The sequence below is a fragment of the Pseudochaenichthys georgianus genome, chromosome 7 (genome assembly GCF_902827115.2).
Source record: "Pseudochaenichthys georgianus chromosome 7, fPseGeo1.2, whole genome shotgun sequence".
NCBI classification, from domain to species: Eukaryota; Metazoa; Chordata; class Actinopteri; order Perciformes; family Channichthyidae; genus Pseudochaenichthys; species Pseudochaenichthys georgianus.
In genome coordinates this window covers 24190494-24205518 of record NC_047509.1, presented here as the reverse complement: position 1 = coordinate 24205518, position 15025 = coordinate 24190494, and the positions used below count along the sequence as shown (strand labels likewise).

The 15025-nt window shown below is 40.5% G+C and overlaps 2 protein-coding genes across 6 annotated transcripts in view; both read left to right on the top strand.

Moving 5' to 3' along the window:
- Positions 1–15025, top strand: part of LOC117449929 (band 4.1-like protein 1) — an 87850-nt gene that overhangs the window by 65546 nt on the left and 7279 nt on the right. For 2 of the 5 annotated variants that reach the window (XM_034087861.2, XM_034087860.1), the window contains exons 7-16: positions 5314–5532; positions 5651–5738; positions 5822–5974; positions 7010–7107; positions 7613–7788; positions 8184–8434; positions 8992–9030; positions 10028–10057; positions 10673–10828; positions 14811–14861. In XM_034087861.2, coding sequence (XP_033943752.1) covers positions 5314–5532; positions 5651–5738; positions 5822–5974; positions 7010–7107; positions 7613–7788; positions 8184–8434; positions 8992–9030; positions 10028–10057; positions 10673–10828; positions 14811–14861 — 1261 coding nt within the window. Of the gene's footprint in view, positions 1–5313; positions 5533–5650; positions 5739–5821; positions 5975–7009; positions 7108–7612; positions 7789–8183; positions 8435–8991; positions 9031–10027; positions 10058–10669; positions 10829–14810; positions 14862–15025 lie in introns of all 5 variants that reach the window. The other 3 variants (XM_034087865.1, XM_034087862.1, XM_034087866.1) reach the window with 3 other exon arrangements.
- Positions 10986–12207, top strand: LOC139434155 (uncharacterized). Its single transcript, XM_071203656.1, has 2 exons — positions 10986–11015; positions 11083–12207. The coding sequence occupies exons 1-2, from the start codon at positions 10986–10988 to the stop codon at positions 12205–12207; spliced, it is 1155 nt and encodes a 384-aa protein (XP_071059757.1).

The window sequence follows — 15025 nt, the reverse complement described above, 5'->3', positions numbered from 1 at the left end:
GGTTATCCAGGTCATCAGAAAGAGATCTCCGGCTCTCGGTCAGCGGAGCGTATCTGTTCTGGATTGGCACACTTGGTGGTTTAGGAGGATTGTTTGTAATTCTCCCTTTAGCAGCTGTCCATGGCTGTTTAGGGGTTGAAGAGGCGCTCTTCCTGGGTGATAACAATGCAGGCCAGCCGGTCGCATCACAGATTTCTGAGCGCTGGGCTCTGCCTGTTATCCGTCCTCCCAAATCCCATGAAAATGATTTACTCTTAGGCTTTGCACCCAGAGAGTTCCAGGGAGGACTACCACTTGTGGATTTATTACCCGGTATACAGCCCTCCTGTTCCTTGGAATCCTTGTAGCTGCTAACTAGCTGTGAGTTAGCATACCCTTTTTCATTATTTTGCAACACTGGTAAAGTGGTGTCATTCCCACGATATAGTCCAATCACTTCCACGTTAACTTCCAACCATTGCATTTTCATTTCCAACACAGCCCTCTTCTGTATAAGTTTGTGGATGTCATCTGTGGAGAACGGAGGCATTTTTCTACCAACTAGCTTAAGCTAAATAGCATGCAGTAGCCTACCAGGCTTTAGCTGTTGCTAGGCCACGCTACTGTAAGACTGAGGTCGTCGTAAAAATGTTTAAATATGGCTGAAATCCTCCGTCTATTTACGAAGATGAACTGTCCCAGTGATAAGTTAATGTCCAGGAGCCGCTGCTCAAAGTTTTCAGAGAATAAGAATAGGAAAATCAGCATAAAAAGTAAGCAGAGGCAAGAGCAAGCAGAAAAGCGTCTGCACTGTATCAGCAGCTGGTGAGTTTGAGATTGCGGCTAAACATCCAATCAACGAGCTTCAAGCTGAGGATCTTGGGTAATCTGTTCAGTAGGTTTGTGTGTATCTGTATCCTCAAAATGTCCCGTCTGTTTCCGGTGACTTTATTTACGGCTAAAAAGCATGCTAAAAAGCCCAGGATTATAGAATTAAACGAATAAATAAAAACAAGGATAATTGTGTGTTATTGTTGAGTAAATAAGGAAAAAAGGATTTTTAAAAATACAGATTTCAGTATTTTGAGGCTCTAAGCCCCATTTCTTTTCCTCACAGACGGGAAAAAAAGTCCGACATTATACGATTTAAAATAAAAACATAAAAGACTGGCATGTAATTTACGTTAGAATAAATAGAATGGTTTGGAATAATAGATGAGAGTAAAATCTACGTCACTTTACAGCCCCGCCCAGTTTTGGGGAAACCGACGCTGTCATTTGAACGGCGATCAAGCCTGAAGCCACAGAGATCTTCTGTTACTGTTACTACTTCTTAGAAGAAGTACAGAAACACGTAACTCTGGATTTGTTTTAATGTTTGAGGTGCAATAAACGACACAGCAGCTTTTTGGCATGTTAAAAACTATTATTTTCTGCCTCGCTCATGAGAGTAACAGCTGGCGAAATTACAGCCTCGCCTACTGATTTCAAAGGTGTGCTCTAAAATGATATTTATAAATGACTATTATCATTATTATAAGCAAGACAATAAATGGCAAAGATATGTAGAAAATAAACGTATTTAAGATACGTTCATAAGAAACGTAACGTGGGAGAAAATATGCTTCTCGAAGATATGTAGAAAATAAACGTATTTGAGATACGTTCATAACGAACGTAACGTGGGAGAAAATACGTTTCTTGCTAAACGTAATTGAGAATGCAGTTTAGTTCTGTGGGAACGTAATTTTTAGGAGACAGGGTTGGGTTGCTTGCTTTCTGATAGTGCTTTCTAGTTAGGTGACTGTATTGTCGTTGTTGTTTAGTGGCTTTATAGTCAATATAGGCTGGACACAATAGAAACTATTTCTGAAACAATACAGTTGATAATATTGTGACATCACTATCTTTGCACAAACATAGGCTGGTATATATAATGTGTATTTTATTTACCCTAAAGTAGACTATGACAACGTGCATGTATTAAATACTCTAAGTGGACATATACAGTGGGGCAAAACAGTATTTAGTCAGCCACCAATTGTGCAAGTTCTTCCACTTAAAAAGATGAGAGGCCTGTAATTTTCATCCTAGGTATACCTCAACTATGAGAGACAACATGAGAAAAAAAAAAATCCAGAAAATCACATTGTCTGATTTGTAAAGAATTTATTTGCAAATTATGGTGGAAAATAAGTATTTGGTCAATAACAAAAGTTCATCTCAATACTTTGTTATATACCCTATACGGACTTTCAACTCCCTCCAAAGATTTTCTATGGGGTTGAGATCTGGAGACTGGCTAGGCCACTCCAGGACCTTGAAATGCTTCTTACGAAGCCACTCCTTCGTTGCCCGGGCGGTGTATTTGGGATCATTGTCATGCTGAAAGACCCAGCCACGTTTCATCTTCAATGCCCTTGCTGATGGAAGGAGGTTGTCACTCAAAATCTCACGATACATGGCCCCATTCATTCTTTCCTTTACACGGATCAGTCGTCCTGGTCCCTTTGCAGAAAAACAGCCCCAAAGCATGATGTTTCCACCCCCATGTTTCACAGTAGGTATGGTGTTCTTTGGATGCAACTCAGCATTCTTTCTCCTCCAAACACGTCTAGTTGAGTTTTTACCAAAAAGTTCTATTTTGGTTTCATCTGACCATATGACATTCTCCCAATCCTCTTCTGGATCATCTAAATGCTCTCTAGCAAACTTCAGACGGGCCTGGACATGTACTGGCTTAAGCAGGGTGACATGTCTGGCACTGCAGGATTTGAGTCCCTGGCGGTGTAGTGTGTTACTGATGGTAGCCTTTGTTACTTTGGTCCCAGCTCTCTGCAGGTCATTGACTAGGTCCCCCCTGTGGTTCTGGGATTTTTGCTCACCGTTCTTGTGATCATTTTGACCCCACGGGGTGAGATCTTGCGTGGAGCCCCAGATCGAGGGAGATTATCAGTGGTCTTGTATGTCTTCCATTTTCTAATAATTGCTCCCACAGTTGATTTCTTCACACCAAGCTGCTTACCTATTGCAGATTCAGTCTTCCCAGCCTGGTGCAGGTCTACAATTTTGTTTCTGGTGTCCTTTGACAGCTCTTTGGTCTTGGCCATAGTGGAGTTTGGAGTGTGACTGTTTGAGGTTGTGGACAGGTGTCTTTTATACTGATAACGAGTTCAAACAGGTGCCATTAATACAACAATAAGTGGAGGACAGAGGAGGCTCTTAAAGAAGAAGTTACAGGTCTGTGAGAGCCAGAAATCTTGTTTGTTTGTAGGTGACCAAATACTTATTTTACCGAGGAATTTACCAATTAATTCATTAAAAATCCTACAATGTGATTTCCTGGATTCTTCCCCCCCATTCTGTCTCTCATAGTTGAAGTGTACCTAGGATGAAAATTACAGGCCTCTCTCATCTTTTTAAGTGGGAGAACTTGCACAATTGGTGGCTGACTAAATACTTTTTTTCCCCACTGTATATATTATGGAAGATTATGTAACGATGTTAGGCTTTCTAAGTATCATAATCATGACCAGAGCAAAGCACAACACCAAAAGTATGTGCATTAACGTCAAAACGTAGGCATAAGAAATATTTAAATGGTCGGTTTAATTAAATCCTAAAAAAATACCTTTTCTTCATTACCTCTAATGCAGGGGTGTCGAACTAAATTTCATGGCGGGCCACATCAGCATTATGGTTGCACTCAAAGGGCTGGTTGTAACTTTAAGACTATAAATATACATATATATATAATATATATATAAAATAATGTATTATTATTTTAAATTATTGCCTCTGCATTGGATTATTAGGATAGCTTCATAATTGACTATGTCTGAAAGCAGAAGTCTAGGGCAAATAATTGCAATTCTCTTCAGTGTGCATGTCACAACATGAGATGCATTGTGGGACACGCAGTTTATAGGCAACATGCTTCTGTAAAGTGGCGTGTAACTGTATAACAAACTTATTTTATTCTTTCAGAGCACTTGCGGGCCACATAAAATGAAGTCGCGGGCCGGTTTTGGCCCCCGGGTCTTGAGTTTGACACCCCTGCTCTAATGGAACCATCAGATGCTTTACATTTTATATGCCACTGTTTTTGAGACAGTTCTGAAACTATGCCTCTTCAATTTGTGGTTTGTGGTGCTCAAATTGTTTTACATAAAGCCAAAACAGTATTTGAGTTATTCTTGATGGTAAATACAGATAATGGTAAACCGTTGACACTATTATTGTGTGGTGACTTCATTAGGACTTTAGGATGTTATGCTGACTATAAAATCAACTCTAGACAGTGTGGTATGTGGGTTATCTCAAATACCTTTGAAATTGGGTGTTCAAGGTGTTGCTGTTGAGTTTTTCAGCAAAACAATTTTCTAGGAATAAGATCTTGTTGTTGAGATATTTGGGTCTGGAACATGTAGTGTTTAGGCTAAAAGACAGATTGCCAGACATTGCTTTCTCTAAAGGCCAAACCATAGAGTGGTGCAGTGACGAGTCCTAAAACCCGGAAGTGAGTTAGCATGTTATCACTTCCGGTCCCCTTGTCTCAGAGTCAATGGGATTTCTCCATAGGATTTTGGAAAATAGCTCGAAACAAGGTCTGTGGTTGACACAAATTTAAGAGACAGATCACGTTTTGTTCTACGACATTAAATACATCAGTAGTGACCCCACTGGTGATTTTTGAAGAGTTTACGTGTCTGAAAAACGATGGTTGTTAACAAGTGGCTGAATAGGACTACAGAAGTATACCAGGATACGTCATTACGCCGAAAACGTAAACACTCCCGCTAAGTTTGTTTGCCCTTGTTCTGCTTGAAAGCAAGTACCGGCACTCAACTTGTACAATTTTGAATCTGTATTTTTTAATATCGATCTTAAGTTGGCGTGACGTTGAAGTCGTGCGACCCTACTGTACTCGGCTGTAGTTCGTTTATAGCATAACGTTAGCATTTTGCTTCTGGCGATTAGATTTATGATTCGAAAATGATAAAAGTAGGGTAGACATGTGGATATTATCTGGCTGAACAAAACGTGCATTTATCTAACAGGTTCGCTTTCCACAGACCTTATTTCGAGCTATTTTCCAAAATCCTATGGAGAAATCCCATTGCTTTTTTGTCGAGGGAACCCATGCGCAGCTTACTTCCGGGTAAATATGTCAACCCTGCACCACTCCATTAGCATTGCTGTAAACTTAGGTCATCATCAAATGGACTGAGACTACAGAGTCCAGCAGTGGATGTTGATGTTTCCTGATAATAAACACACTTGTCTCTTAAACATGTGTCAGCAGTGTTTCGTCCTCCTCCTGTGTTTCTTCAGGTACTACCTGTGCCTGCAGCTGAGGGACGACATCCTGTCCGGTCGCCTGCCCTGCTCGTTCGTCACCCACGCCCTTCTGGGCTCCTACACTGTCCAGGCTGAACTGGGAGACTACGAGGCAGACGAACACGGCCCCGACTACGTCAACGAGTTCCGCTTTGCACCCAACCAGACACGGGAGCTGGAGGAGAGAGTGATGGAGCTGCATCGTAACTACAGGTCTGATAAAATATGACGGTTAATTAAATTGAATGCGAGTCAATATTGACAAAAGCTATTCCTTTGTCAGATTAATATGAAAGAAACAATTAATCATGTGTGGCACTTTGACTCGTAGGGGAATGAGTCCTGCAGAGGCAGAGGTGAACTTTCTAGAAAATGGCAAGAAGCTCTCAATGTACGGGGTGGATCTGCATCATGCTAAGGTACAGGGACACTTTGTTTCACTGAGACTGTTTCATTCACGTTGTCGGAGGTTTACTAATATTCAATGCTGTGTGATCACCAGGATTCAGAAGGAATTGACATAATGCTGGGAGTGAGCGCCAACGGTCTGCTCATCTATCGGGACCGCCTAAGGATTAACCGATTCGCCTGGCCAAAGATTCTCAAGATCTCATATAAGAGAAGCAACTTCTATATTAAGATCCGCCCAGGAGAGGTAAATAAAAACTCATTATCTTGTATTTTGCACATTGGTTATCTTGAGAGTTCACTTTGCAATTATTGTCTGCGCATTCCCACAAGAATACCTCATGAAAGTCACTTTGGCATAGCAGAGGAAGGTGGAACAACGCATAATTTGGTTAAGAGCCAACTCAAAATGTCTATTTCATGGTTTCACAGTTTTCAAAATTACATCATTGTCTATCTTGACTCGTCCCGAGGAGCATAAATAATAATTTCATGGTTTGATAAAGGTGTTACCTCAGAGATTTATCTGCAGCAAACAAGTTGACAACTGACGTTTTGTTAAGATAAGGCTGATAGGTCAGTCATGAGGGTTTGCACTCTTGAGGATTCACATGCAAATGTTGGAACCACACTATGGTTTTCAACTACCTACAATTATTATTCATTCTTATCTGTCATTATTTTGCCTTGGAGGTGTTGTACATCCACTGTTTAACTTACATTGACATCTTCATAGTAAACATCAAGCCATTCAGTGCATACACTTTGTTCTGCACATCTATCCTCTTAAGTCGGCTGACACTTCTAATTGCCTGGAGGATCGTCATTGTAATTTAAAATCCTTTGATTTGAAACTCTCCCCACATATTTGTATTTGTATAAGACACGATTTGGCTTCCTCTTGTGAAGGAACTAGTGTTTCATGTTTGAAGCCCTGGTATATTGCAAATAAAACTATTGATTTGAAAGCATCTTCTTCTTCTCACACAACTGATTATCTGATGGGTTGGCATGAATGGCTAATTTGTCGGTTGGTTAGAGATAGAATGTCTACCTGACATGGCATTGGGAAAATATATTACGAGTTACAAGCATTGATTTGCTCATTGCTGCAAAGTCAACACAATTCAACCTGCCACCATCCAACCATATTTCCCCACACTCACTTCCTTCACTCTATTTCCTTCCTTCCACACCTCCCTCCCTCCCTCCCTCTATTTCCTTCCACACTTCCCTCCATCCTTCTTGTCCTCCACCCCCACTCCTCCCCCTCACTCCTCAGTATGAACAGTTTGAGAGCACCATAGGCTTCAAGCTGCCAAACCATCGGGCCTCAAAGCGATTGTGGAAGGTCTGCATTGAGCACCACACCTTTTTCAGGTAGGATACTCACAGATGCACAGAGACACACTTTTTCTGCACTTCACTCCTTGCATGATCTGTTCACACTCTGCACAATTGCTATATCTTTTGGGATTCTATCAAGTGACACTCAATATATAAAAAGGTGTTGTTCTCTTTTTACGGTAAAACCATTTGTTCCACAAGGAGCTAGTGATTTATTTGTGGTTTGTTTTGTTTTGTTATAGAAGCTGGTCGTGCTGTTTTACGATTCAGTTGTTTAAAACAGATGCAAAATAATTGGTTCAAGGAGACAAAACAACTCATTGGGAAAAGCAAGAAATATACACAGATGTTATATTGTAATTAATTATATATATATATATATAATGTGTATCTTGCTTGCCCCTCAAGCTATTTTATCAGTTACTGTTCCACACTGCTGTATGTGCCTCATAAGAGATTTAACTTTGTAATTAAGTAAACATTGTCAACAACAAGGTAGTATTTGAGGTAGATTTACACAAGCTGAACCTTTCTGCAGGTTGGTTTCCCCAGAGCCCCCTCCCAAGGGCTTCCTGGTGATTGGCTCAAAGTTCCGCTACAGCGGGCGAACCCAAGCCCAGACCAGACAGGCGAGCGCTCTGATCGACAGGCCGGCCCCACAGTTTGATCGGTCCGTTAGCAAGAGGTACTTGCTGGCCCGAAGTATTGATGGAGGTAAGAACCCAGACTATTTCTCTATCCACTCTGAGGTTCACTTATCTTCTGGATTAACATGTGAGCCGATAAATTGACTCCAGCCCCTCAGGTTTAAAAATGGATTGATAACATTGTATGCGTGAAAGCATACTTAGCTATTCCATCAACAGTGCATATTGATTTTGTGTTATGGCTTTCAGACTGAAGAAACACATGTTTTAGTCCCCTGTTGACAGAGACCGAAACTCCTTGGCAAAAACTGCAATAAAAGCAGCTTTTATCCTGTGATTTCATGTTAGAGCACAGCCTCTTGATATATGTGGCCTTAATAAACACTGTACTGCATATCATGTAAAAGCTTTATCACTGGAGTTGTGGTTGGTTCACCTATCCCTTCCATTGCACCTCCCCAGCCTCAGCTCTCGGTTACAGTATGGAACAGCTGTCCCAGCGGAGCTCTAGTGAACGCACACAGTTCATGTCCAGAGAAGACCTGGACCAGGAGGGCAGCCTGGACCTGGACCAAGATCAGTACCATTATCAGGACCAAGATCAGGACCAGTTCACAGATCAGGAGCTAGAGCAGCATGATGACCAGGATCAAGATCAGAAACATACCTACGGTGCACGCATATCAACTTCCACTAGGACCATCGAGCTCAAGGTACAAACATGGACCTGCCTTAATGTATAGCTGTTCAACAAGGCCACAATTTGTACATTTTAATGCACACGGTATGAATAAATTACATTCAACTAGTGAATGAAACACCAGATAAATCAATTATTTCCTCATAATTTAAGAAAAAGTGCGACAAAACATCTTAAGGCAGTTTCCTTAGCTCGAAACTTATAGATCTACGCCCGAAAAAAATCCCTCATGAACTTTTGACTAGCACTCCTCATGCTTCTCTCTCACATTCCTTTTCATATAAGACTGTAATCACCATCCTGACTTTTTCTCTCCTTGGCCTAATTTACTCTATTCCCTCCTCCTCTGCAGACTTATAAATCTCATAATGAATCCTCTTTCCTCTCCATTTCTTCAATCGCCTCCCGAAGACTAACTTGACCTCTTTGCTGCCGATGATATTTCTTTAACCCAGCTTCATGCCTCTAACAGTTCTTCTCTTCCCCCTGCTGTGTTGTTAACACACACTCTGCTTACTTCTGCTCTCTTCTCTCTGACCTCTCTGTGGTCCACCTCATACTCTCCTGCAGGGTGAGGCGGAAGGCACGTCTCTAGACTCAAAACCTGAGGTATTTTGGCCTTGGCCCTTAGCGTCTGTCTGTGGTTTTTGGTTTCTGTAGGTCATATACGTTTTTTTAAAACACAATCTATTCTTTTTTTGATTGTTTGTCTCTGAAGGGAATGTTATTTATTTTCATGTCATAACTTCCAAGATTCCATTGGGCATAATCCATGGAAACGGCATGAATTGATCTTCGCAAACTGTTTTAATATGAATCATTGAGGCTCTTTCTTTCCTTTTTTCTTATCTGCCCTATGGAAAATTCTTACTGGATTTTTTTCATTGAAATGTAGCTCTTATCTAGATTGAACAGTGAAAAAAGCATCTTTCACAATTGTCAACACATGTTTAGTTGTGTCCCTGTGTGAAATTAGATCATATTAGCAGTATAAACAGATGGCCCTAAAGCACTGTTGATGATTCAGTGAATCGGTGTTTCCTTAGTTGGCAAATCTCCTGATACTCAACTGAGATGGGTAAAAGTCTCACTATTCAATTCATATTTAGTTATTTTTATATGAATTGTCCTTTTTAGAAGTACATTCTTATTGGTTACGAAGGTGCAAGAATGCATTGTTGTGTTCCTTATGGTAAAGGTTATTCCAGTGTATCTAGTCCGATCATTTGTGGTTGTGTGATGCCTTTTCACCAAGTCTTTGGATGAAGAAGTATGGGAATAATCCCCCTCTCCAAACACTTATGCTCAGTCAATAGATGACTGCATGAATTATCAATTGGCTGACACTGAAATGGATTGTCCCTGTCTTCTTGGCAGAGCATTAAATGGCTTGTTGGGTCTTTAAGTCGAAAGCCCTGATGGTGTTAACTGTTTGTCTGTCCGTCTGGCTGCCTGCCTCTTTGACTCACTTGCAGCACTCTACCTCTTTGTCTCTGCACGCATCTGTTCTCCACCCCGAACCCCAATCCTCAACCTCGCGCTTTGCTCAAAACCCATCACTTCATCTCACTTGTCACACCTTGGGCTCCCTCCTCTGTTGGAAAAGGATCTGGCCACCCCTCGGCCCAAACAGGAGGTACTGCTTGTCTCTTTTGGCATGTGCTGTGTGTGGCTATCACCAGGTGTTCTGTGTTTTCTTATGTATACCTGTGCCTCTCACTCACTGCTAGAACTCAGCAAACAGCCACAACACTGGAGTTTCTATTAAAACACAGCTTGTTAGTTTCAAAATCAATGTGCTCCATCTCCATCCATCTCCATCCAAAATTGCTAGGCATTATACTACATGCATCAACAGTAACACAAATAAATTGTAAGATATTTTAAATAAAAATGTTCAGATTGTTTAAACCTGTGTAGACCTCTAACACAATATATGTTTGCTCACATTGCCAAGGTAAAATACAAATGCAGATGGTTTTGAGTGTACCAAGGTCTATATCTGTTTAAGGTAATTATCAATACCTTTATTGTTCAATGATGTGTGTTGGTGGCAGCATTTAATTCCTTATACAGCCCAGTATTGCAACAAAAAACAGGCATGCATACACCGAACCCTCATCAGAACAGAGTAAGAGTGAGAATTTTGAAAAAGAAAAGAGAAATGTAGAGATGATTGTTACCAGAACCAAATAGATTCAGATCCAGGATAGTAACATTTTTTTTGTTTATTTCCCTGGTGTGTAAGCAGCAGTTCTTGGATAAGCCAGAAGATGTTCTACAGAAGCACCAGGCCAGCATCAATGAGCTGAAGAGGGCTTTGAAGCAGCCTAACAGCAAGATGGCCCAGAGGGAGAAACGCCTCTCCTCAGCTACTCCTCCTGGAGGAACCCCTGAGCACAAAACAGTAAGAATGACCTCCTGTTCCCAAGTTACAATACTCACTGTACTACAACAGTTAGAATCATATATATTTATAGATTTCTTTCCATGCAGTCTTTTCTTCAACTCTTTTAAAAAAATGTATTTCATTGAGCCAAAACACAGACAAATCTGAAAAGTGAATGACTGTTTTTCTTCACAAATCGTTAAGAGTAAGGATAGGATAACAAATACTAGAAGAGCTAAGCTAAAGTAACCATCTACTCTATGTCAACATAGGCGACCGCTGATGCGAAATTGATTGACAAGCAGGATGCTTATGAAGGAGAGCTGGATACTTGCTCTGAGAGTAAAAACATGTTTGCTTTGACACCTTGGACTGACACAAAGTTGAGCAACTGTCAAACAGCCAATGACTCTTTAAAAACTAGACCTGGGACATCTCCAAAACAGGAAACAGACTTTCGAGCAACAGGAATAACGTATTTGAGCCCTGTGGATGGTACAGTAGCAACTAACGGGCATCAAGATTCTGTATTAGCAAGCAACACCATTCAAGAAAATGGATATGGATCTCCACATGACAAACAGGGGAGTGCAATGAGCAACAGAGATATTAGGCATTGTCAGTATGAGTGCAACACTCATGGAGAGGGAACAAACAACGTTGAAACCGTATTGGCTGTGGATTCTCTCCCAAAAGGCAACGGCGGCAGAATTGAGAGTGACGCGAGGCATTGGGAGACCTGGACAATAAAAGACTCAAGCCCTGTGGGAGCTCAAGAATGCAACATAGGAAGAAACTCAAACTCAGAAGTCACCAAAGTAGTTCCTCTAAAGCCACAGAGATCCAAGAAGAATAAGGAAAACATTGCATCTCAGAGTTGGTCTGACAGAGGTGTCTTTGGTGGGACTGGGGATGTACAGATGACAAAATCAAAAGATGAATCTTGTGATGCAGGAAGGAGAGTAGATGACGATTCTGAATTGCAGTCTGCAGCAAATGTTATCATGGAAAACACAGGAGCCACCAAGCACCACTGCGAGGCTGCAATGTCATTTCAACAGCAAAGTCTACCACTCCCACAGATGAAGAATGAGTTGTTTGGGCAACAGGAGCTTAGAGACTCCAGACGCACAACGGGACAAAGTGTGTATACAAGAGGACATGAAGATCATTTTCAAAACAACTTGGAGTTTAAAGAGAATCTTCTCTTTAGCTCCAAGTTTCCAACTGCACCTCCTCTAACGCTGCCTCTGAAATCCCAGTGGTCCCGGGACAGACAGAGCAACATGGACAGCAGCCACATCCACTTCAGGATGCCAAACCAAGACACATTCAAATGGAAGCAAGCGGTAAAAACCATCCGACCCTTAACATACTTGTCAATCATCGGAAAGTAAAGCATTGCATGAGCTTCAGTCGTGCAGATCTTGTTTTTACCATCTAAAAACAATCAATCACACATACTTCAGAACTCATGTGGCTGTGTATGAGAAAGCAAAAGTTCACGTCCCTTGGCATAGCATCATTGACAGACTTAGTTTTTACGTCCATGGTCCACAGAGCTTTTTGCTTTCCCTTGTCCTCCCCTTCGCAAAGTTTGGCATCTGCTTGGCCATTTCAGAACGCTGCGGGCCTCTAAGCAAACACCCCTATGCTTAAGCTTCAGGCGTCCCTTCAATCCCACCTTGACTTCACACTTGGTCTCTCCTTCCAACAACCTCACAGAATAAAAGGTGGCTGCTGTTGCAAGGAGTGCAAGACCGTTTCACCATTTTGTAAATGACTGAGAAGGGCATTTGAATCAAATGTTCTGCCTTGGCACCTCTGTGGTTACAGCAGAAAATGAAAAAGGCGATTAGATGTAATCACAGGCTGCAGAGCTGCCAAACCTCTTCAGGGCTTAAGTATTCATATACTGCATTTATGCATATGAATACCTCTTTCCTGAAAGGGAGTTTGAAAAATCTAACATTTCAGTGCATGGCATTAACATTGCACTTGCAGTCATTTCTGATTATGTCAACCTTCGAAATATACTCTATGTGCATGCTTCTGACAGTAGGTGTAAGCTTTACAGTATGTGTTTATTGTGTAGTTTACCTACCCATACAACTTCAATGTAACACCCAGCCCCTTTAACTCGTTGGGTATGGTGACCATTTTAATAAATAAAGGCAGGTCTTGAAATGACGTTAAATATTATAGTTTATTTTAATGTAAATTATTTGGATGTGGGCCTTTTTTAAAACGTAATTCCATGAGTTAAATGTTGGGTAGGAAAGAATGGAGAAACCAGCTCGAGTAAGCTAGAATTTGAAAGTACACAACCATAGACGTACACAACCGAAAAAAATCTGCCCCTTCCTTCAGACTTCCTTACAGAGCCCCTCCTCCAACACACACGAACGTGCGTGACCAATGAGGGCACGAGATACATTTGTGCACGAGATGGAAGGCTGATAATTGGATTGTCAAATGGGGCCCGTATATATATAAATATTTGTATATATTTATTGCCAAAGCATTTAATTGATTCATTGCTATCGGGATGTTAAGAACATTCCATGGAATATAAAACAAAGATTTCTGAAGTGAATTGCCTACCCCACCTTTTAAGGAGTTTAAAACTGATTACAAAATAAATGTGCATTAATAAATGTTTTACATTTGGTCAATATGGACAAGCTACTTATTGATAGATCGGTTAGATTCCCACAATTTAACCGTTCAGTCCATTTTACGATAAACATGAGCACTAGGGTATAGTTCATTCAGATTTACCGGCATGGTAAACAAGAGCGATACAAACAAAACGTGGCAAATCCCTACCTTCAGAGTGGTCTTTCAGTCTGGACATGGATCCATTCCTCCATATTTATAATCAACCAACTAGTTTTTCTTTAAATATGTTCCGAATCCAAGTTGTGTTTATTGTCAGGAGAGGTCCATTCCTCATTTTTCAGAAACAGTGTTGTTGGGTGCTTGTTTTCGTCACCCTGCTGTAACGTGTCCCCGTCTTTATTTTAAGTTTAACATTTCATTTGTCGGCATGTTAAATAAACTCGTTGCTGACGGACAGGTAGGTTTTCAATTAAGGATAAAGGCCGTACCTCTCTTAAATCTATATTTAATTTAAAATCATAGTGATATGACAGATTCTGTCTCAATCAATCTTGTCAAACAATTTACTTTAATTGAACGCAGCCAATCAGAGGTAGAGGAGGGCGGGTCATACTTGAGCAATCCTCGGGGGAACCCTCTGTAGCGAGAATGTACCGAGCTCATGTTAAAGTTACCGTATAGTGGGCAATTGGATATGATGCCCATCTTTACTGTGCATACATTTTTTGCTAAGTAATTAAAGGCCTGTCATCATAATTATACGCTGATTAAGGTTAAGTGATGGAAGCAAATTAGATTCAGAGTATATTATCACCAATTAGGTTTTCACTTATAGGAATTCTGTTTGGTGCATGCAATTTACTATAAATATAGGCCATTAAGAGGAAACAGACTACACATACAGGTCAAGTACTGAAAAAGTCAAGAACATTTATAAAGACTTCATAATTGTAAAATGTATGAAGGCACAATAAACATTTCAATACATTATGTCCAATATGACTTTCTAGTGAAGGATATGCAAACATTTAAAAATTGCAATCCTAAACTTTTAATTTAAATTCATGGTATGCATTAAGTATTGACATGTTATAAATGAAAATGCAGAGGCCTCCGCCAAGTGCAAAAGCAATCAGTTTAAAAGCTGTGAGATCACACAGCATGGTTTCTATAGATGTTACAAAAAGCTTTAATCAGTTGTGGTTTATGAACGTCATGTCAATGCAGAGACAAAGAAAAGCTTTCCTGACTTCCTGTTTCAGCTCTTTCCTTTTCTGATATAAATGATACATGTTGGCTCTAGTTTAGGTTGGTTCTTGTCACCTGCTATATTTAGTTTTATATTAACGTTTTCTTATTGTTTGTTTTTCTTTCGTAGGATACACCTCCCACACCTGCTATTCATGAGGAACCTTTCAATGAAGCTTCAGTAAGTTGTCTCCACCAGTTGGGTTTTCCTCCTTTTTAGCCACTCCTTTGGAAAACAAACAGCACTTCATTATTTCACACGTCTTTCTTCAAGATTTTCATTCATTTGTGCTTACATAAAAATGCTTTTGGATATGGTTCCCATCAAGGAACAGGCTGTGAATT

What these genes read in the sequence shown, in the direction of transcription:
- LOC139434155 (XM_071203656.1), top strand. Translation starts at nt 10,986, where the DNA reads ATGACTGTTTTTCTTCACAAATCGTTAAGA. An exon ending in TTCTTCACAAATCGTTAAGA is followed by an intron (nt 11,016 to 11,082) that starts GTAAGGATAGGA and finishes ATGTCAACATAG; the next exon opens with GCGACCGCTGATGCGAAATT.